The following is a 22,723-nucleotide window of genomic DNA, read 5'->3' as shown; positions in this document are numbered from 1 at the left end:
GTACGGAAATATCTCATCCCGGAACGGGCAAATATCCTATCCGCCGAACCTCTGCTAGATTTTATAACGCACTTTTGAGCTCTGTTCTGCTCTTTTGGTCTTCCATGGCGGAAGCCGTCTCTTTTGCCTATGCGGCCAGACCCCCCATAGAGCTCTTCAGCCATCCTGGAAGAAGAAACCCTGGAGGTCAGCTACTTCCCTCTCCCTTCTCTCGCCTCCCTTCCTCTTTTCCTCCTTGCTTCTCCTCTCCTCCCTTCTCCTCCGCTCTCCCAATCCCCACCCAGAGAACTTCTCTCTCTTGCTCTTGCTCCCTCGGGACGCCGGCACCAGCCAAGCCTTTGATTCAAAAAGCTCCCCTTTTTAGCGAGGGAAGGGATGAGGACGAGGGCCGCCTCATCTGCCCCGGCTGCGGAGTCTTCATGCAGGACTTCGACCCCAATCTCCCCGGCTATTACCAGAAACGCGTCGATCGGGACACAAAAGAAGTCGAAAACGGCTCCATCGATCTTTTGTCCGAATCCGATGAAATCCTCGAAGAAGGGGATGAAGCAACCGATGGATTGCCGTCGAGATCTGATCGTGGTTCGGATTCCGAAGGCGGCCTTTTGGATGAGAGCTCGGTAGAAGGAACGAAGGAAAAAGAGGAGATAAAAGGAGAAATTGATTGGGATCTAGATTGGGAGGAGGAAGAGGACGAAGAGGAGAAATGGAGGAAGGAGCTGGATGGATTCGCCCCTCCCAGCGTTGGGTATGGCAACATCACCGAGGAGACACTGAAGAAGATGAAGAAGGAGAAGATCTCCAAGTCTGAGAAGAAACGGAAGGTGAGAGAGGCGAAGAGAAGCGAAGCAGAGGAATCGGTCACCGTCTGCGCCAGGTGCCACTCTTTGAGGAACTATGGGCAGGTGAAGAACCAAAATGTAGAGAATTTGATACCAGACTTCGATTTTGATCGCGTCATCTCCACCCGGCTGATGAAACCCACGACGAGTGCTCCGGTGGTGGTGATGGTCGTCGACTGCGTAGATTTTGATGGTTCATTCCCAAAACGAGCGGCCAAGTCTTTGTTCAAAGCCTTGGAGGGAAGCAAGAGAGACTCCAAAGTGAGCAAATTGCCAAAGCTTGTTCTTGTCGCAACAAAAGTGGATCTCCTCCCCTCGCAGATTTCTCCCACAAGGTTGGACCGGTGGGTCCGTCACAGAGCTAAGGCTGCAGGAACACCTAAGCTAAATGCTGTTTATCTGGTGAGTGCTCGCAAGGATCTGGGTGTGAGGAATTTGATTTCTTATATCAAGGAATTGGCAGGACCCCGTGGGAACGTGTGGGTGATTGGAGCTCAGAATGCTGGAAAATCTACTCTAATTAATGCATTTGCTAAGCGAGAAGGTGTTAAGATTACTAGACTTACTGAGGCGGCAGTGCCAGGGACTACATTGGGGATACTGAGAATTAGGGGGATTTTGCCAGCGAAAGCAAAGATGTATGATACTCCAGGTCTCTTACATCCATACCTGATGACAATGAGATTAAACAGGGAGGAGCAGAAGATGGTGGAAATCCGGAAGGCGCTGCAGCCAAGGACCTTCAGGGTGAAGGCAAGTTTCTGCTTACCTTGTTTACTTCTTGTTTAATTATACAAATCTGCTTTGAGTACTCTGTGTTACCTAAGCACGATGTCTTCAGTTGTAGCAGACTAGAACATTGGGTAGCTAACTGTACTGGATTTTCGTAATACCTTCTGCTGCAAACTCAAAAGGATAATTGTCGTAGTTCCTCCGGAGCACCTGCACCCTTTGGTTCATGTGATTCCAATAGGCATGCTAAGAATTTCACAAGTTGACTAATGCATTGAGTCATCTAGAAAAGAAAAGGCAAATTTTTATTTAGAATGATTTGGCTTTCATATATGTTTGATAGAATTTGTCAGATAAAAGCAGATGATTCAGCTGAAAAAGGAAGCTTAAAAAAATTATTATAATCTGTTAGGAGACCAATCTCAGTCCTATGGGAAGTTCTTCACCTTGTACATCCTTCATTTTCTATGTTTGATTTTCTCTGATACACATAAGAAAGATTTTACTGAGGCTAGCGTACAACCTTGTGGGAGAACTTGCTAAATTCTTTTATTTATTGTAGTCTCCACCTAAGGGCACTGCACCCTTTACAAAAATCTTCTAGCTACTCCTGCTTTTTGGATGTTCTAAGGCTTCTTCTTGTGCAGGCCATCAGCTATACCATGATTCTATGAAAACTGTATGTACATATGTATCATTTTCTGGAGACATCCTTGGCTTATAATTCATGTCTCATAGTTTGATGTATCCTAGACTATCAAATCTTATTGTTTCCTCATCTATACTCTTTCTACATCTTGAGGAACCTCAAGAGTTTGCTTCCTTATTGTATAAGCTTAAATTACATAATTAGTAAGATAAATCATCCTATATGCCTCATGGCTTTTTCATGGCCAACCTCTTGTCTAGTGGCCTTGACCAAAATGTGAGACCATGATAGAATTTGATGTCCAGGTGAAGAAAGTCATCTTCATGGATTGCACTGTGATCTATATAGCCAAATTCATATAAATATGATAAGGCTTGTGGGCAAAGGTTAACATATCATTGTCTAATGTCAACTCTGCAGTGTATGATCTACAAAAGAATATGACGCTGCTCCTTGCCATCTAAGAATGGTGGGACAAATTTTTTAATTGCTTTATTGTTTATGAAGAATGACATGTCCAACAACAATCTTTTGTTTTTATGATATTCATAATATTTAGCACATAATCTCTTTGGGTTGGCGTATTTGGCTTGATCTGTTGAGGAACCTAAAGCTTGGAGGAGGACCCCGAAGGGAGTTTGTGGCACTTTCTTAGGGACCTCAGATTGAGGGAAGCTGTGGAGAAAGTGATATGCCATAGGGTTTAGTTAACCCCCCCCCCCCCCCCCCCCCCCCCCCCCCCCCCCCAACACATACAGACACAGAGAGAGAGAGAGAGAGAGAGAGAGAGAGCTTTCTCAAACTGTTAAACTTGGGGGGTCTACAACCATTATATTCCCATGCTACCTATGGCTATTTCTCCTAGATAGTTGAGAATCTTCAGTCCTTATTCATGTCCTGTTTTTCTTGTGACGAGTAAACCTGTACTCCTACTCTCTTTTTCTTTTTCTTTTTACAAAGAAATATCGAATATAGATCATCTTAATTAGCATTTTATGTTATAGTTATGCAAATAATTGAATAGTGCTCTAAATGTAGTCCAAACAATACCTGAAAATAAAATCAAATATCGTTTTATGTGATTTCCATTTGTAAATTGACATTGATACCACGAACCGTCCGACACAGGCTGGGCAAACAGTTCATGTTGGTGGGTTGATGAGACTAGATCTTACACAGTCTTCCGTGGAGACAATTTATGTCACTGTTTGGGCATCACCAAATGTCTCTCTTCACATGGGGAAGACTGAAAATGCAGATGAGATACGGAAGAAGCATTTTGGTATCAGACTGCAGGTGAGATTATGGTCGGTTTAACTTAAGTTTTGCATTTGTGCCTATATATATTTGTTCCTCTGGCATATATTAATTTTTGTGCGTCGGGTGCATAGCCACCCATCGGACAGGATCGAGTGTCTGAACTTGGGGAATGGAAACAGAGAGAGACCAAGGTATCTGGGATCAGCTGGGAATTAAATAGTATTGATATTGCTGCTTCTGGGCTTGGATGGTTTTCTTTGGGACTTAAAGGCGACGCTACTGTGATGGTGTGGACCTTTGATGGTGTTGAAGTAACACAGAGAGAACCATTGGTTCTTGATAGAGCTCCATTCCTTGAAAGGCCTGGATTTCTGTTACCCAAGGCTATATCTGATGCCATTGGTAACCAAAGTAGGATTGAGGCACAGACTAGGAAGCTGAAAGAAGAGAGCTGATTCTCTTTTGGAAGCAAGTATCTAAAAAGTATTGGTGACTCTAAAACCAGTGGTGAGTTCAGAACTGATAATATGTGGATCTTATCTTGGATGTTGATCCATGCATCGGAGTACGAATAGCTATGTGATGAGGAATTGTAAAGGCAGCTCTAATAACACTGGAATTTTGTTCTCCATGGCTACATGTTGAGTTTGTGGATTCTCTCTTTCTCAATTTATTTTATATACGTAATTTCAGTCCATTTCGTGAAAAAAGTGAACGTGTGTAATCACTTACATTAATACCCGAAGGAATGGGAAGGCATCACTTTATCTTAGGTTGCAGTTTATACATGGGAAGATGAATTTGTAAGCATATTCAGACGTATTCGACAAGTCCTCAAACATTTTCTTCAGATGCATAGGTCTGTCAAACTGCTTTATTTTCTTCTCAATTTTGTGTAAACAGCAAATCTTTTAGCTTTGAGAGATGTGGCTTAAGACACATACTTATATGTATGTATATGTATCCCTTTCTTTCTTAGATGAGTGTTGCTTAGTTCCAGCACCACTTATTAGATGAATCGCTATCTATGCATGTACACTCTAGCATTAATTATGACAAACAAGATTTATTTTACAATAGATATATTTTTCTCTTTAAATTTTTTTAAAATAACCAGAATGAGTAAGAAAATATTTACTTAATTGGTGTGTAATTTAATTTCTTTGTTCGGATTGGGGTTGAATTGTGGAGATCTCACTTGGAAAATGATGGTGCTTATGTGGAATTGTGGATGCCATGATGAACATATAATTGCTAAGCAAGATTATCATGTAATACGAGGACAATCAAAATTGCTAAACAGGGCCTCTCCAATTCAATTCTGAAGTGTATGCGATTAAATCCTGGCCTCAAGAACATGTACCTGCTCCCAAAATTTCGACCTATAAGAATTTTTCTCTTTGGTCACCTATTTAATCATCCATGTTGTTTTAGGTGGGACGCCGCTTTAATGAAGGGAGGAGGGTTGCGAATTGGGCTCTCCAAGTCTTGGTTTGTTGCTATGGACTCTGGAGTGCGTGCCAGAGGCTGTTTCCCACGTGTGAATACATAGTGATCCTTCGCACGTGCTTACTCGTGGATCGTCAGATTAATTGCTGTCTGGTCGTCCCACAGGACAGAGCCAAACAAGAACTTGCCCATCCTCTCCTATCGGAGACTCGGAGCTTCCAAACCCTAGTTATTTTTAAACCCTTCTTCGGTTAAACGCTAGACTATGGAGAAATGAAGGCCTGATCCCCAAGAATTTGGTGGAGAAATGGGCTCTTCCCTGCCTTTTCAGCCGCCATGGCTGTTCCCGAACAAGCTCCGCGGCCGTTCCTCCTTCGCCGGCCGGCTGTCGGCCCCATTCTTGGCTTCCCGAGTCCCGAGGCAACGGAGGTCCCTCTGGCTGATTTCCTCCGCGGCGAGAAAGCTTGAGGCTTCTTGGGTCCCGGCCAACGAGAGCTCAGAAGATGGTTTCGGCGGCTGGTCCGTCCGCAAGACCGAAACCGAGGATAAAAATGGTTTAGTTTTTGTTACCTTTTGCACTTTTTTTGATATCTCTATCAAAATTTATATGAGGAAAAATAAAAGTTTTTTTTTTTCGATCTTTTATTGCAGGTGTGCCGAAATTTCTCTTTTTTGGTGCGGGGGCTTCGATGGCGATCTTGTTAGCTACCCTCACATATTGTTCTTTCTCGAGAAAAGGTTCCAATTTCTTGAATGTATTTTTAGTACATTTATTAAGTGAGGGCAAGATTAAAAAAAATGAACTGGACCGATCAACATGTGTGATGAAACCGTTTTGTTTTCTTTAATTGTTTGTACAATCTTAGAATCTTTTGGTGACAAAGATTTATTGTTTTCAAAAAAGATTGAATATAAAAGCAAAGATTAGCAGATGCTATCTTCAACATCAATCTCCATGTGCTATTTCCGGAATTGTAGACAAACTAAAATACAAAAATAACAAGAACACCAAACAGTCCCTATGTTGTTCTTTCTTGATATGCATTGTAATTTTTTTTTTAAGCTCGATATTTGGCCCCCATGCCTGTTCCATATGAACATGGGGTTGATTGGGAAGATGTCTCAGGGTAACCTCAAGGGTGTGGTTAAAGACATATAATAGTTTGTACGAGGTCTCAAGTAGATTAGTGATTCAGTAGTGAAATGATCGGCCTTCATTGTGTGCAATTTACTATTGATTAATGAATTTGTTGTGAGCCAAGACAACCAAAGTAAAACTGTAAGATAATTTTTTCCCTTAAGCAAATGAAGTTCTTAACAAGTAAACATTAAATCAGGGGATACATTAATTGAATGCCGGCATGCATCCCTGTCAGGGCTGCTTACTGTGATTCAGAAAGCTTTTCAGAAGTTAGCCACTCAGCTAATCATTATCTTATGTTGAATGGTTGGAGTTTGTGTTATGTGTGGAAAGGCTGTTTGGGTTTGGGATAATTTGTTTCGCATCCAGTTAATTTTGGTTAAAATAAATTCTGTTTGGGAAAATTATTTAGCTACTTATCCTTGATTCTTGTCCCACATTTTGTTGATGAATTCATAGTAGTAAGGCTGTTTGGTTTTGGGATAATTTTGTCTGGCATCCAGTTAATTTTGTTTGAAATAAACTCTGTTTGGGAAGATTATTTAGCTACTTATTCTTGCTTCTTGGCCCACATTTTGTTGATGAGTTCATGGACCATCTTGATGTCAGATTTGTAATTTGTAAAGAGAGTGGTCTAATGCTTCTAGAATCTAAAGAAAAGGAAAATGTAGTAGGGATCAATTCTTGTTGCTCCTAACAAAGAGTTTGCTTGGTCAGTCTAATTTACACAGATCTGCAATTTTTGCTGCCGCAGATTTGATAGATGCAAACTGCACAATTCTTTGCAGGTTTCAAGCTTCATTTCACTGCCCCATTCAACATTTTTCATGAGAAGCTGATGCCGATGGGATCTGCAAAAGATCCACATAAAGATATTGAACCAACTGCACTGGAAGTGAAGAAGGTCTCAGAGACAAAGATGGATGATAAGGCTGATATGGAACCAAATGTATCAAAAACAAAAAATCATTTATCAGGTGTTCATGCTTCTTATTGACTTCTAGCAGTTTGTTGATGCTATGAAATTTTGCTGTCTTCTGCACTCAATTTAATTTTTCTACGCTATTGTACAATTCCTTGCTATGTGCAGTTTATTTGATCTTGAGGTTTCATGCATGTTATTTGTTTAACTTTTAATTGTCACCATTCAGTTTATTAATTCGAAATAATTATTTCCATACGAATGTGCTTTTTATCAATTTCCTAATCCAGCTTTGTTTATTTCTTCTCACCAAGTCCTTATGGTTGTGCAATCATTAATGGTTTTCTTTCTTGTTTTTGTTCTTGGTTAATATTTGATTATCAGAAGGCAAACGCATTATTGTACCAGTGGCTGCTGATGCCATCCAAAATGAAGCTCTATCTGTTTTGAAGAGGCTAAAGGTTGGTTGCAAGAACCTCATCGTACTGGCATTGTGAGGGAGTTATTCATCATGCAGAACTAAATAACTTATTGATTTTGCTTTTAAATAGCCATATCACTATCTACATTTGAGTTAATTTCACACCATATATGATGGCATATATATGGTCCATGAATATTATGTAGGCCTCCAGAATTCGAATATAGCATGTGGTGTTGGTTTAAAAGTTTCTGTATTGATTAGTTAGTACCTTTTCTGGCCCATAACACTTGGACTTGTATGAAGAAAATGTGGCAAGTTGTGGGAGTTCTCTAGTGAATCATTTCTTTACCAAAGGGCAAAAATATTCATTAGTATGTGGTTTTGATATGCTTAAAAATATGAAACAGAGGCCCTTGAATAACTGAAAGTACTAAACTTTAGATGCTACATTCTAGCCCATGGCTTGATCATGTTAAGTGATAAATATTGGTGGTGACATATACACTAAGCAAAGAGATGGTCTTGATTATACCTTTTTCTTGAGTATTGTCTTTGATAGGGATGATGATGCTATCCATATACCTAGGTCCCCACTTCCTGTATTGGATGATGTTCTCTTTCTATTTCACTTAAAGATCAGTTGATATTGTTTTAAATCAGTAGACATGAAGCTTCTACTGCAGTTCTGAGAATTGAATTCCGGTTGACTTTCATGTTACTTAGATCATTGAAAATGATGTCCACGCCGACGAATTGTGTACAAGGAGGGAATATGCAAGATGGTTTGTCAAAGCAAACTCCATGTTAGAAAGGTGAACATGAAAACTTCCACCTCGATTTTAGCATAATGTGTTTTAAAGCTATTATAATTAAGTTATCTATGCTGTGTCACACAGGAACCCGAAATACAGGATGTTTCCAAAGATTTTGATTGCTGGTTCAATTTTTAGAGCATTTGATGATGTCAGTGTTGATGACCCAGATTTTTGGTGCATTCAATGTAAATTTCTTCACAAAGTTATATTGTAATTCTTGAGAAAAGTGCTTGGACTCTGATCTGATAAATTTGCAATTAAAAGCACTTGCAGAAGCTGGTATCATTCACAGCAAGCTCTCCTGTATGAACTCCACCAGTCTTTCAGATATGGGTAGTTATTATGGCCAAGGAAAATTTTTATTTTTTCCAGAACGGTACTCCTTTACCTTGCTTTCCATATTATTATCATATTTTGTTTTATTTTTTTGTCCCAGTTATAATCTGTCATTTCTTCAATTGCAGTTTTGTGTCTCGTTTTGATCTGGTAAACTGGAAAACCCTGGTGGAGTATTCATTCACTTCTGAAATGAATGAAAAGGTACTGGTGATCTTTAATAACTTATTGGTTAAATTGCTTTGTTGGAAATATGTTAGTGTTCCATTGCTTTTCAATCTGTTATTTTCTCAGTTTTCATGTTAGATCTGACTTGTTTACAGTCCAGATGTTAGGGAACAGAGTGGGCTTGTTGGATTTGAGTGCTAGTTCAGATGCATCACCCCAGTTATTTGTAGACCTAATGGCTGGTGACCAGAGCATAATTAGAAGAGTTTTCGGTAATACTTTCACCCTGTGCTGTTCGTTCATCATTTTTGGTAAATGTTGTCCATTCAGTCTAGTCGTTCATTCATCTTTCACCTATACTAGCATACAAAGACCACGCAAGTTGTCTATTTCCAATCAAATTGGTTCATTTGTCAGGAAATGTGTTGTCCTTATGAAATTTTGATGTAGGATCAGATCATATGACCATGGACTAGGTTCACCTCAAAATATAATCGTAGCTTTACAATATTATCTTTTGGTTTTAGTTATCTAAATTTTGTGTTCTAAAAATGCCAGTTCATACTTTATTTAGTGATAATCTTCGAGGGAATTCTTGGATATTTTTCCAGCTATTTATCTAGTATATGTGTAGAATCATGCATTTCTTTATTGCTTAGTTTATGTTCCATTGGCATTGATTTGTAATGTTATTAGGTAAACATTTGTCATTGCTGGCTTGTTATCTTGAACATTGAACATTAAAGTCCCTGTTTTACATTGGATTTCTTTCTTTCCATCTTACATTTGACAGGAAACATTAGACGGCTTCAACCACTCAAACCTGCAACAAAAGCACAAGCAGCAGTTGCACTGACCAGTGGCAGAATGATGGAAGCACTTCACGCTGAATTATCAAGACTTGAAGCAGAAAATCTATCAAGACAAGCTGAGATGGAAGAAATCAGGTCCGAGTTACTTCGCAGAGGAGAAATACAGAGCTTTTGGGAGGAAAGGCTGAACAAAGAGCAAGACCGTGGCATCGAGGTCGAGAAGGAACATCAGGCTGCCTTGTTTGATTTGGAGAAGGAGAAAGTGGCTCAAAATGAGAGCCTTGATGACTATTTGAAGGAGAAAGCAGCTCTGGATTGTCAACAGCAGCTGCTGTTAAGTCTTAGGGAAGAAGTTGATGGTGTGTATGAGAAGCTTGCAACCGAGAGAGCTAATATCATGGTTGAGCAAGAGAGTTTGGAAAAACTTTATGTTGACTTGTGCAGTAAGCAGGATGCCATACGTGATGCCAAATCAATATTGGAGGCTGAGAAAGAAGCAATCCAGATTCTAAGGTGAGCCAACTCTGACTTCCATTTTTTTTAATTAGCTCTAACATACAGGATTGCTTATTATTATTATTATCTAATGCAGTTTTAGTTTTGTGACAAAATACTACTTCATGATTTTTTCCAACATCACTGAGACAATCTCGTGACGTAGCTGATAGTTGTTTTCATGATGTCATCCTTGGCATCATCATTTCTTGTTGTTAAGATATTTAATAATCATAAGGATATGTCAATGGCGACACTTTTTTTTTTCCCATTTTTTCCTTTTGTCATGTGGTAAAACTCTGGCATATCCAAACTGTTAGAATGCAAAGTAATTTACCTCAATGCTATTAAATTGATGTCTTGTCCAAATTTATGAAATCCTTTGACTCTGTTCTTTCTTCCTTCACAAGAATGGATACATCTAGGGGACCTTATCATTAGAAGAATCTTGTTAGAAGAGAACGAAATGCCAAATGATCCATGAGGAATGCTTGTTTCACTGGCTGTCCATAATACTGCAAGCGATACTATAGTTCCTACATTGAGACAATTTTTTTTATGATGTGGTATGCCTATTAGGCTTTGAAACACAGTGATGAAAAATAACTTAGCTGAGGTTGTGAACTCAACTATGTAACTTTCTGTCGTATCCCCTAGGTGTGAGGGCAGAAAGCTTCATACTGATAGCTTGGTATTAGCTACGATCAGCACTTATACCATACCACAAGTTCCAAAATTCTATGCCAACAGATGAATAATGTCCTGACAACTGGTTCATGCTCTCGATGCCTTAAAATGTAAAGGGAGCAACTTTTTGCAAAGTTAGCATATTCTTAAACTTTTAGCACGTGTGGCATTTTTGCAAGGTTTCCTTGTGCACACACTTGCTTCCTTAAGCCTCTTTTCATTAGGCCATGGTCATAATGTTTCATGCTAGACACTAAAACTTGTTAAGGGCATAGATTCTCATACCTGAAGGCACTGAGTGATTGGAGTGGACCAACAAAGGCTGAGATGGAGGTATTGTGAAGTAATATAAGAAATTTTTTATTTTTAAAAGAAGATCTAGACAGGAGTCAGCTACAAAGTGAGATTCGTAATTCCTCTTCATATTGATAAAAGCGGCTTGGTCTTAATATTTATGCTTACTTAGGCCTATTCCAAATGGTAGGAAGTTAGCTGTCATTAGGTTTCATTTGTGTATAGCCTGGAAGCAAGTGGACATCCAAATCTCAATAACTTGATATTCCATGATTTTATTGTTTTAAATTGCACCTGTCATGCTCATTGTCTTCCTATTTATGTGGCATATCCACTTGTATGAGTTTCACACATCCTCATATTTGCATGAAGATGTGAGGATGCCATTCATAGCGATCTATTTATAGTCACTTGGGTGGTATTTACTTGCTTTTGCCAATTAATTATCTGGTTAGGCAGGAACCAGTTATTTGGCTTTATGGATGAAACTGGAATAGCAAAAGGGCCTTTGGATGAAAGGTGAAAGGATCCAAAAATGCACCACCACTGGAAAGTCATGTGCCATTAATCAACATGCCCGACCCGATCCAAATTTCTGATCAAGCTTGTTGGTTATGGTTTTGCCTATAATTTTAGTATATCATTCGGCAGATTTTTAAATAAGTTATGAAAACTTTTGTTATCACCTGTTTTGAGGAAATAGTTCTTGCGATTGAACTCCCGATTCTTCATATTCTTCTACTGCTACTACTTCCCTCTCTCTCTCTCTCTCACACACACACACACACACTCATTATTAAGAAAATTACAGAAGCAAAGAGGGTGTATCTTCTTGTTATTCTCATTCTTCTGAAGGCATGCTCTGCAGATCTTGGGTAGAAGAGGAAGCGTTGCGAGTCCGTGCTAGAGCTAAGGTTCTAGAGCAAGCTGCACAAAGATGGCAATGCAATAATGGATTTGAGCCTCCCCAGCCAATTTCGTCAGACAGCAATGATTCTCATAGACTACAAGAATCCAATGGAAAAGGGTCATAGTTGGTTGTTTTTAGATGCTTATCCTTAGTCTCTGTAATTCTTTTAGATTATGTTTTAGTTCTCATTTTTGCCATCAATAATATTACATCACATTTAACGAGAATTGAGGAACTGCAGTTCCATCTTTTGATAAAGAGAAGTTTTGTTTTAGCAAATGAAGTATCAAGCTGGTTTAGAGCTCATTACCCATGATCAATATATTATTCGCACCCGACTGTTCTTTTTGCCCTTTCTCCCAATATGCTATGCATGCAACTAGGGAAGTTAATCTCATGTGGACCCTTCGTCGACGAGGTCCATAACGCCAGTCCTCTATTCACTTTCTAATAAAAGATTATGAGAAATAACCCAAACAGAGAATGTATTCATCAAATCCATTAAAAATCCTCTTGTTTATATATGATGGTAGTTGTCGTGTTTTACATGTTAATGTGCATTGACTAATGTCGTGCTTGTAATTTATAGAAACTAAATTGATATTGCATGCATATATATATATATATGTATGTATGTATGTATGTATGTATGTTTGTGTGCGCACACATGTATACGGATCATGGAAATGCTTCAAAGATGCGGTCGGAGTTAGTCATGCACATGGATTGCATCAATACAAATTTTCTTTATCTGATATGCTTATTGAGTAGTACATGGATCAATAATTTATTAGTCAGAAACTGATCCAGATAATTATATGTACCAATCCCATTGGGTTAAGGGCCTTGATTTAGTTGATGAGGGTCAGCCAAAAGATGATTTAGGTTAAGGTCGAGGCTAAATGGTGAATTGACCAGATTTGTGTGGCTTAGGTGGCAGATAAAAGGAGACGTGGATTATTTTGAGCTGAAACTTGTAACCTCGCTCAAGCTTGATTGAGAATATATTTAGTTGGAAGAAGTTAGATTTTATAATGAAAATGAAAATAAGTGGCTCTCACTTCAGTCATTTGGCTGGAGAAAATTTCATTCTCATTCTTTTCTAGAATGAAAATACTTCACCCCCTCCAAAATCTAATTTTAATTTTTTTCTGATATTTAAATTATATTTCGTTAAATTTATTTTTTTAAAATTAATTTTTTAAAAATATTTTTCTATTTAATTAATTTTTAAGAAATATTTTTGTTTAGTTTATTTTTTTTCTATTTTGATTTTGATTCTAGCGGCAAACTAAATATATTGGAGAATATGATCATTCTAATTTTCATTTCAGTTATTTTGATTTTGACTTTTATTACAATTTCAGTCACAAACTCAATGCATTGGAGGTTGCAAAAAGTGTCTCGCATCAAATTTGAACTCGTCCCAGCACTCGGCGTGCCCCGACGCATCGTTCAAGTAATTTTATGTATAGGCCCCTCTAAAACATCAACATTACTAAAAGTTATGCACAAGTGGTGCACGGGGTAGTCCCAGCCCTCGGCATGCCAAGACTAGCTAAACTTCCATTCAAACAATTTTACAAATAAATAGTAATATTACTTGATTCTAGAAAATGGTGGAGGATAGAGGGGTCTTTCAGGCCAAGCATGTTTTCCGTAAAGCTAATGGAGCTACAGATTAGATGGCTTCTTATGTAGCCAGTCATTTCGATAGTACCCTATGGACTAAAGATGGAGAGTTGCCTCGAGCACTTATTCATCAGATATGACCCACCTGCCTTAGCGCAAAAGAAGGAGGAGGAGAAGAGAAAAGAAACAACCCGATGCACTGATGCCCGTGGGCATCCAGTTCCGAAATAACGCCAGTCCCAGCACTCGGCGTCCCGGAGCTACTTCAGATTTAGCGCAATCTATTTTGCATGCAAACCCCTACACCCGGAACTAGTTCAGATTTAGCGTAATCTATTTTGCATGCAAACCCCTACCAAACATCATTATCGCGAAAGCTTCACCCGTGTCGTGCACGTGATCCCTCAACTCGGCCCTGGAGGAGAAGAAATAGAGCTGGAGGGAGCTCCTGTCTCCCTCTCTCTCTCCATCCATCGCCTCTTCGTCGTCCTTCTCGCTCTATCATTCAGTTCTTCTGAGTCCTAATAATCTCTGGGCTTTGTAGATTCGAAGAGCGACGAGTTGGTGAATGATCTACTCCTTGTGAGCTCGGTCCATGGCCGCCTCAGATGGAGAGCCCCAAGCGGCCACGAAGGAAGCCGAGAAACCGAAGATTGAGCCGTTGAGGCTCCCAACGCCTGAGGAGATCCGAGGCCAGGACATCTGGAACAACTGCGCCGTCCGTAGTGTCGTTAGTGGAATCATGGGTACTCTTCTACTCTCCAAAATCTCACGTAGAAAACCTGTCGGGACAAAAAGATGAGATTTTTATTCATGGTTTTCTCTCGATTTATTTATTTATTTATTTTAACTTTGCTGTTTGAGCGGAGCAGTGGGTTCTCGTTTACTATCTCAAAACTCACAAAAGAGGCCTGTAAGGGCAAAAAGTTGAGATTTTTTTCGAGTTTTTCTTTCTTTCTTCCTGTAATGCCTTTTCTTTCCTAATCTCCTGTTTAAAATAGTGGGTTCTGTTTGGTTATTTTTGCTGGCTTCGGAAGATCTTCTATGAGGTTGGACTGTAACTTGATGCTTACAAGATGTTTGGTATGAGTTCAAAGTGAGGATTCTGTTCGAGGTTTTCTTTCTTCCTATAATATTCTTTTTTTTTCTAGTTTTTCTATTTAATATGGTAGGCTTTCTTGGGTTCTTATGCTGGCTTTTGATGTTTCTCTAAGATCTCGGACTGAATCTTTCATGTTTATAAGATGTTTGGTGTAAGTTCACGGATAATTTTGTCAGAAAACACGGAGGCAGAATCATCGATTATAATGGTTAGAGAACAGCCATGCTAAGACATGTGATGGTCAAAGCGTCCATATGTTTTTAACTTTTAGAACTATCGTGCCAGGTCTATGCATTTTCTATTTTACTGAGTGATAGTGAAGAAAGAATCTACCTGTGATCTCAGACACCTGTTATCCCTTTAAGTACGAATTTGTTTTGGTTTGAGAGGATGATCTAGCTAAAACATCACAAATGGCTGGCTAGGGTTATTCTAAGAATTTGTGGATAAACCAACTAGAAGGGGTCTTGCTGGGGGTTGTTTCTTTGGAATTGCTGGATACAACCATAATATATAGCGAACAATGTGATCATAAGTAAAGGGCCACAATGCATCTCCTTGGCATTCGTATTATGAATTGTGTTCCCCCAGATGTTTACAGATGGCTATATCTTCCACCGTGATTTGCTTAATAAGGAGACTGGGTGCCTGACAGGTAAAAGAAACAATTTTGCATTCTTAATATCATAGGTCTCGAGTTTTCAGGTATAAAAATGCCTTCTGGGATTCTGTTGATGGAAATCATATAGAGGATGGAGGAGAGCACCATCAAGATAGGAGTAAGAAAAGAAAATTTAATTCTTCACTGAAAAGGGACATATGAAAAGAATCTGGACAAAAATTGTATTCAAGCTTAATCTTTGGGAAGATTTACTTGTGACTATAGTGCTAGGGGTGCTCACACCAATCAAGAAAAAAGTTGAAGAAATGAGAGAGAGAGAGAGAGAGAGAGAGAGAGAGAGAAATTGACTTGCAGTTTATACGTTCAACAACTAAGAGTCATGTACTTCATCAACAATTTCATCAAATGTGTTCTTTATGGAGCACATCTGAAAGTCAGTAGGGATCTATGGAAGGATTTATGAAATCCATATGACTAGCTGTCAGCCTGATATTAACCTACTACAGATGGTGCCCAAGTACTCTCTATGATGAATTTGGATGAGATAAGGTCTGCCATCAAGCCTAGGAGATAGTTATGTAGGTAAGGACACCCACATAATTGATTGGTTAGTTTAAGATCATGCAACAATGGAGCAACTCTTTGGCAGTCCATAAGACTTTAAAGAGTCTAAACCAAAATTTTAAATCCCGTTGGATGGGGTTGTCCCGGTTTGCCGATAGAATGGGACATGTTGCCATTCCGCCCCGTCTCAATACTTAGGACAAAGGATGTCTCAAAGCATGCTGATCAGGATACTAGACAATGGTGGGACAATCCTGTTCTGACATTCGGGATGGGACCCGTCCCGGCATCCTGCAGCACATCCCACCGGGATTTGAGACTATAGTTTAGAAAAAGAGGAATAACATGAAATCTTTTTGTATGTGGAATTGCATCCATCTTGTATCCTGAAGTTTTGCTGTCAGACTTCCTGTTTTGTGGTTTGAGTCTGGATTGCAAATATAAGATTTTGAATTTCATTTGCTTTAGCTGAGAAAGCTTTCAACCAAGCAAATTTACCTGATTTTATTAGTAGCCCTAGGATCTCATATTTTTCTTTGTTGTTTTGTGGATGGCACAAGCAAGGGGGTTTGCTTGTCATTCAGATGGTTCAATTATAACATATTATTTTTGTCATGTTTCCAATACAAGAATCTTCTTAGCTATGTGGCCTACAACCATTTCATCTTGTCTTAGTACACGCTAAAAGCCTGGCCCATTGGTTTGTTATTTTCCCATTTCTTTTTACTGATATGAATAAATTGGGTGTATATCAGTGAAGAGTATTTCAATTTCATGGATATTTTCTACTTATCAGCTTTTATTTATTCATCTCTGAATTTTCTCTTCTCTCTCCCTATGTTCCTCCCTCCTCTCTCTCTATCTCTATCTCTCTGTGTGTGTTAAGTTTCGGTGACGGTGGAATCAACACACTTTTGTTGTGGATTTCATGTAGGCGGTGGTCTTGGTCTATTCATGGGCTTGTTCCTTGGGGCTCTGGATAATCCTCTTATGCAGGAGGAAATGACAGCAAAGCAGCAATTTATATACACAGCAAAGCAGATGGGCAGGAGAAGTTTCAGCTCTGCAAAGACATTTGCAGTTATGGGCCTGATCTTCTCAGCTGCTGAATGTGTTGTAGAGAAGGTAAAAAGAGAAAAAGAAAAGATGATGTCCTTCATTAATTTGAATTGTTTCTGTTTTGATGATTACATTTTTCCTTTAGGCTCGAGCAAAGCATGACACCACAAATACAGTTGTCGCTGGCTGTGTTACAGGAGGGGCTATCTCTGCAAAAGGCAAGTTTCTTTTCTCATGCCAAATTCTAGGAATTTAATGTTTTCTGGAGCAGGAATGATATGTCTGTAAGGTTCTGCCAAGTAATAGCCTGAGCATAAATTAGCATGCAAGTGTAGCAATTTAAAGTATGATAAAGTATGAAAAATATGTTTCCTCATTGTCACCATGATGCGCCAAATAAAAATTGAAAATTTGCAATTTAATGTCAATCCATCGGATCCTATTTCATTGTGCAATTAATCTTTTGGTAAATTTTGAAGAGATCTCACCAGATCACATTAATTAAGGAACTTCCAGAAACCAATTGATTTTGTGATGGCCATGGAACAGTAACTGATATTCCTATATGTGAGAAGCAATTCATTTGTAATTTTAACGGTGCCTTAATGCATGTTTGGTACTTTGGTGCAAGTATGTATGTCGATCATGCACAATAGCATGAAATTTAGGATTGAAAAACTTTAAGGTAGTGTTTGGTTGTGGAATAAATTTTGGGGGAATAAGGAATAGCTTTCCGAATCTGTAGCTCGGGACTTGGTACACGGAATAAGGAATTTATGGCATTCAATTTGAGGAATAAGTGGAGGGGGGTATCATGTTGTGATGTTGTTTGTTGGTATAATAAGTTGAGGGGATAAGTGGAATTTTATATTGTCTGGACAAAACTGCCCCTCTAACAATTGTGTGAAAATGGCTATGAAGGCACTATCTTGTGAAATTTTCCCCCAGTACATCATAATTTAAGAAGAGCTATTGCTCACTTACGCAGCATATTGGCTTGAACAAATTATCAAAATACATATCCCGTGGATATATCACCGAATCACTATTCAATTTCTGATAAACATCAATGAAACTAAACTTAAAAACTTATGACTTTGCTTTGATACAGTAAAATCTTCAGGACACTCACCATCAAGCCAATTCATCATGTGAATCATTAACATAAAAAATCTCAACTCAATTGAATCAAGATTTTAGTTCACACACTTAACCAGAGTCCATTAACAAATATCAAATACTACATATACGTTGCGAAACACTAAAACCAAAATAATCCAGAGAATAATTTCTAACAATTGTCAAATGTATTCTAATATAACAACAATGGATTACAACTCAAAAGCTCCAACAATTGCCTTCACATCCTCTCTCACCTTCCCTTCATCACTCTCCATAGGTACATCCCACTGGTCTTATCTAAAAGTAACCAAAATGCTTCTCTAATAACTTGTTCATAAAAAGTCAATTCAGCAGAAGTTGATAAAAATTTGTATAACTTCTAAATAAATTAATCAATATGCTTCTGCTACTAAAAGGTTTATCTTATAAATTATAAAAAAAATAAAAATCCTATCAAACAGCCATATAAAACTCGATTCGACAAAATATTCCATCCAGAAGTAAAATATATAAATAATTTGACCCATAACCATTCATCCTCCAAATCTAGAGAAGGTAAAAAATGGTGTATTTTCTTTAAATTAAGAAAACAATTCACAAAAAAAAAATCCGTAGAAAACCCAATTCACCAAAAGATCATCAAAATTCAAAAATCTAAATCATTTAACAAATATTCATTATTCTCTAAATCCAGCGATGGTGAAAATGAGAATGTATTCTTCCTTAAAACTGAATGAAAATTCCATTAGTTGTCCATATAAAACTAAATTGACCCAAAAAAATCAAGATTTTAGATTCTAAATAGATTGAAAAAGAAAAATAACCATCAAATACTCGGCCTTTCTTTGAATTGTTGTAGATGGAGTTCTCGACTTGTGAGGAGTCGTCTAAGATGGGAGAAGGGGGAGGCACTAGAAGGTCTTCTAGTCAAAGTAATTGGCAAAAGTGGTGGAGGGGAAGACGAGATGCATAGGGTACATCACCAAGAGGCTTTGCCAGCCACCCATCAACCAGAATCTAAAGAGGGGAGGAGGGAAGAAGGGTGTAATGGAAGAGAAGGAATTCACGATGAAGTTTTCAGTTGCCCAGTCTCTAGAGTGGCTTGGTGGCCATGATCAACACCCTTGTATGGAGATCGGGAAGAGAGGGAGGAGCAGATGGAGAGATGGGAGGAGCGGGAGGTAACGAAGGAGAAGGGGAAAGTGATAGATGCTGTAGGAATAATCTAATCTGACCTTTCCTTTGAAATAGGCTTATGATGCAAGTAGGAGGGGTATCCTCTTTGGCATCATAAGCAGGGTATGGTGTTATTCCGCCGACTCAGAATAAGTGGAGGAATAAGGGGGTTATCCCTCTACTTATTCCCCATCCAAACACTACCTAATAGAATTCTAGTCCTTGTGTTTATCAAACTGTTAAATTTGAAATGCATATGATAACATATCTGGAAGTATTATTTGAGATCTTAAAGTTCTTATAAAGTGGGTTTAATAATGACAGCTGAATTGAATTGATCATGAGGGTTGCTGGTGCCAATCTCTTCCAACTTAGGCCTTCTACCAATTTGGCATCAATGGTGTGCCGAATTTGTACGGACAATGTACCAATGTGACACCAATATGTCCTGATCGATGAACAATGACACTCTGTATGCTCAGAGTCACCCTACTGTCAGAGCATCTATTCAGTTTCTTATAACTCCTTTGCAACCATGAAAAGTCTGATAATGTTGCATGATCAACATATTAGTAATAAAGAGAGGAATGCACACAAGATAACCGGAATAAGGATGTGGAGATTAGGACAGATGCATGGGGAAAAATCATAAAACTAGGATAGAGTTAAACAGCAAATGCATGGGATTGTTGGACAAAACAAGAGGGATAAAGGTCAAAAGAAACAGCCTAGTTGGATGATGAAAGCAAGCAGTTCTTATTCGAAGCACCCTGTATTTTACTTAAGCAAGCATTTGAAGTACTAATTGGAGTATGCTACCCTAATTAAAGAACTGATGTTGGCAAGATTTCTTCAGACGGCTCAAGTTGTCAGGGAAAGCTTGACAATATTTCCTGTTACATATTGGAGTGTGAAATTATCTTTACCCATTTTACGTCTAGAAATGAACTTGTTCCTATAAACCTGGTATTTGAGCTGTTGACTTCATTGAGGTGAACTATGATTGGCCTGCTTGCGGGATGTAAATAATCTTAGTTGATGGTCAGGAACTTTATGAAACTGGAGGCATCCTTTATGCTTTCTGCTTGTAAAGTTATCAACCGCCGTACCATCTCGAAACTGACTATTTTTAGACCATTCTTTTGTGCCATTTTTTTCCACTTTCCAGTGCTAACTCAGTGAATTGGTGAGAGATTTTACATTGAACCAGGAGAGGCAGAGACATTAAGGGTTATAAGTTGTTTTGCATAAAGGAATTCGAGGAGTGTCCATAATATATACCTTTGGAATTTCTATAACGTATTTTGTTAAATTTTGCTTGCTGTACATGGTGGATCTTATGGTATGAGACCCATGTGTATTTATCTTTATAACATATTATGCCATCCCCAAATTTAGCTCAATGAGTAATTGGTACATTCAAATCGAAGGCATTGCTTTGCACCCTTTCCTCTTCATATGCTAGTTTTTGCTGTCCAAGTACTAATTGGCCTGTGCCATGTTTTTTGCTGTAAGGAGCAAAAGGGGGTAGTTTGCAGTTTTTATTTTATTTTTATTTTCCAACCTTCTGTTTTGACAAGAAAGATAAAGATTCTCATTTGCATCACAGCAGTAGTTATCTCCATATATACTTCCAAAGCTGTTGAAAAACCAAACTGGTGTCACATATTTGGTTTTAGTACTACCCTTTGACCAATGAATTTCAATAAACATGACATCAACTTCTTTATACGCATCTTAATGTAGATTTCATCATGTATTTTTTTCAGGAACCTCATATTTACATGCTAATATATTTCCACTTTCTAGGTGGTCCGAAGGCTGCATGTGCGGGATGTGCAGGTTTTGCAGCATTCTCAGTCCTGATTGAGAAGTTCCTTGATCGGCATGATTAATATTTTAGTGGTAGTATCTTTAACATTCAACTCTATACACTGTTTTTCCTTTTAGTTCAGTATATTGATTTCGGATGGACTTTCTGTCATCCGATTTTGGAATTCATCTCTATCCTGATATCGAGTCACCCGGGAATGTAATTTTTGGGTTTCGTCCCACCAGTATTGAGATGTTTCAAGCAATTTTGATACTCGTATGATGCTCGTGATTCCTTTACACCCTTACAAGTGAAGGTAATCGCTTTCTCTGAGTGGATAGGAATAATCAAGGAAAAGATGTGTTGAAAACAAAATTCATTTATAATTTCTCTTTTGCCTTAGTGCTGGCTATCAATAATGTTGTATTTTGCTTTTTTTTGAAATTTATGTTGTGTTGTTTTCGTTATTAATGATGTTTAAGAGTTACCAATATGATGGCTTCTTGTAATTTTCATCTTGTGGGAGGAGAAATAGAAAGAGAAGGGTGATAGGCTGCTGTTACAGCTACAGCCAAGTTGCCTGAAGAATTTTTTACTCCACTTGGAATATAACCGACCAGCTCTCTTTGCAGCAGGGTCCTCGACTTTTTGAGGTCTAATCTGTTGAGTTTATAATAGCAGTACCATTCAGAAATGCTACTCCACTGAATTTTCAGCCACTCCAAAATTTTTGGTCTAAATAGAATTCCAAATTGTCACAAATCATGCACATTGAAACTCTATATTCTTTCTTAATTTTGTAACCAAGTTTTTCCAGCTTCATACATTCATAAAACAGGCTATGTTTACAACCAGGTGGCTGATCAAAATCATCTTATTAGTGAATTTGAAGTGGGATGATGAACGACCGTATGATTCGGACTTGGATTTGTTTTTTAGTGATGTGTTTGGACCAAAACTCAGGCTCCTCCAAGGTTCTGATCTAATATCATGGATCAGATTCAACCTTTGTCTTTCGGCAGATTCTGGCCAGAGAGAGAACACACGAAACTGTAGGGAATTCAAGTACTCTTTTCAGTGTTTCAAATTTAAATTTCACTGGCTCGATTATCCTGGAGGGCGATTCGGCCACAGTTATCGGATGGATCTAGGAGGGGCTGAGGAGTGAGGGCACAGACCATCTATTGGTTCGGGATATAAGGATGATGTGCAGGGATGGGCTGGCCGTTCAGGCCAAACATGTATTTAGAAAAGCCAATGGGACGGCCGACTGGGTGGTTGCCTTTGCGGCTCATCATTCAGGGTACACTCTTTGGGCGAAGGAGGAGGAGCTGCCATTGGCACTCTGTGAGTTAGTGTTTTTTTGACTTTATTAGGTGTATTCGTACATGTATTGTATGAAAATTCATTTTTAGCAAAAAAAATAATTAAATTCCACAAAGCTGACACAAATTACAGCCTTACGGTTGTCTTTGGGGTAAAAAATCACAAAGATCTTATGTCCATAGTATATAATCTCTTTTCAGGCCTTAATGTCAATGAACAAAACGCAATAAAATCAGCAGGAGCATTAGAGACCGCATCAGTAGCGTTAAAGACCAAGAGCTAGTTTCCCATAGTCCTCGGTGGAGTTGAGAATGGAGCCATGCAAATGTGACGTGTATTGCTCTCGGGTAATGCTCTGGTGACGCAAATCT

General features: G+C 38.6%; 3 protein-coding genes across 6 annotated transcripts; all 3 read left to right on the top strand.

Annotated features, from left to right (window-relative positions):
- The first annotated feature begins 18 nt into the window (after positions 1 to 18).
- Positions 19 to 4,436, top strand: BPG2 (P-loop containing nucleoside triphosphate hydrolases superfamily protein). The gene is made up of 3 exons (XM_008784156.6): positions 19 to 1,595; positions 3,352 to 3,519; positions 3,615 to 4,436. Exons 1-3 carry the CDS (start codon positions 105 to 107, stop codon positions 3,936 to 3,938), a joined length of 1,983 nt encoding a protein of 660 aa, XP_008782378.4. The 5' UTR covers positions 19 to 104; the 3' UTR covers positions 3,939 to 4,436.
- Positions 4,437 to 5,084: 648 nt separating this feature from the next.
- On the top strand, positions 5,085 to 12,215 carry LOC103701932 (SLH domain protein). Of its 4 annotated transcripts, none has more exons than XM_008784152.5 (11): positions 5,085 to 5,486; positions 5,584 to 5,670; positions 6,862 to 7,050; positions 7,380 to 7,456; positions 8,143 to 8,231; positions 8,316 to 8,419; positions 8,499 to 8,610; positions 8,699 to 8,774; positions 8,899 to 9,010; positions 9,532 to 10,063; positions 11,895 to 12,215. In XM_008784152.5, the coding sequence occupies exons 1-11, from the start codon at positions 5,240 to 5,242 to the stop codon at positions 12,058 to 12,060; spliced, it is 1,791 nt and encodes a 596-aa protein (XP_008782374.3). In that variant the 5' UTR covers positions 5,085 to 5,239; the 3' UTR covers positions 12,061 to 12,215. The 4 variants fall into 4 exon arrangements, with proteins under 4 accessions (XP_008782374.3, XP_008782377.3, XP_008782375.3 ...); XM_008784155.5 differs by having other exon boundaries at positions 11,882 to 12,163; XM_008784153.5 differs by having other exon boundaries at positions 5,099 to 5,486; positions 7,383 to 7,456.
- A 1,738-nt stretch (positions 12,216 to 13,953) lies between these two features.
- LOC103701931 (Mitochondrial import inner membrane translocase subunit Tim17/Tim22/Tim23 family protein) lies at positions 13,954 to 21,519 on the top strand. The gene is made up of 4 exons (XM_008784151.6): positions 13,954 to 14,314; positions 16,791 to 16,981; positions 17,061 to 17,133; positions 21,023 to 21,519. The coding sequence occupies exons 1-4, from the start codon at positions 14,164 to 14,166 to the stop codon at positions 21,106 to 21,108; spliced, it is 501 nt and encodes a 166-aa protein (XP_008782373.1). The 5' UTR covers positions 13,954 to 14,163; the 3' UTR covers positions 21,109 to 21,519.
- The last annotated feature ends 1,204 nt before the right edge of the window (positions 21,520 to 22,723 follow it).

The sequence above is a fragment of the Phoenix dactylifera genome, chromosome 7, assembly GCF_051530095.1.
Source record: "Phoenix dactylifera cultivar Ajwa chromosome 7, Ajwa_hap1_PhDact_Kaust_v1.1, whole genome shotgun sequence".
Lineage (NCBI taxonomy): Eukaryota > Viridiplantae > Streptophyta > Magnoliopsida > Arecales > Arecaceae > Phoenix > Phoenix dactylifera.
The sequence above is the reverse complement of the archived record's forward strand: the minus strand, read 5'-3'. Positions and strand labels throughout refer to the sequence as shown.

Bases quoted from the DNA above. Each gene is read 5' to 3' on its own strand.
- LOC103701932 (XM_008784152.5), top strand. From the start codon at position 5,240: ATGGGCTCTTCCCTGCCTTTTCAGCCGCCATGGCTGTTCCCGAACAAG. The intron at 7,051-7,379 runs GTGTTCATGCTT...TTTGATTATCAG, and splicing joins AACAAAAAATCATTTATCAG to AAGGCAAACGCATTATTGTA. The intron at 10,064-11,894 runs GTGAGCCAACTC...CATGCTCTGCAG, and splicing joins GAAGCAATCCAGATTCTAAG to ATCTTGGGTAGAAGAGGAAG.
- BPG2 (XM_008784156.6), top strand. From the start codon at position 105: ATGGCGGAAGCCGTCTCTTTTGCCTATGCGGCCAGACCCCCCATAGAG. The intron at 1,596-3,351 runs GCAAGTTTCTGC...CGTCCGACACAG, and splicing joins CAAGGACCTTCAGGGTGAAG to GCTGGGCAAACAGTTCATGT. The intron at 3,520-3,614 runs GTGAGATTATGG...TCGGGTGCATAG, and splicing joins ATTTTGGTATCAGACTGCAG to CCACCCATCGGACAGGATCG.
- LOC103701931 (XM_008784151.6), top strand. From the start codon at position 14,164: ATGGCCGCCTCAGATGGAGAGCCCCAAGCGGCCACGAAGGAAGCCGAG. The intron at 14,315-16,790 runs GTACTCTTCTAC...GATTTCATGTAG, and splicing joins TGTCGTTAGTGGAATCATGG to GCGGTGGTCTTGGTCTATTC. The intron at 16,982-17,060 runs GTAAAAAGAGAA...TTTTTCCTTTAG, and splicing joins CTGAATGTGTTGTAGAGAAG to GCTCGAGCAAAGCATGACAC.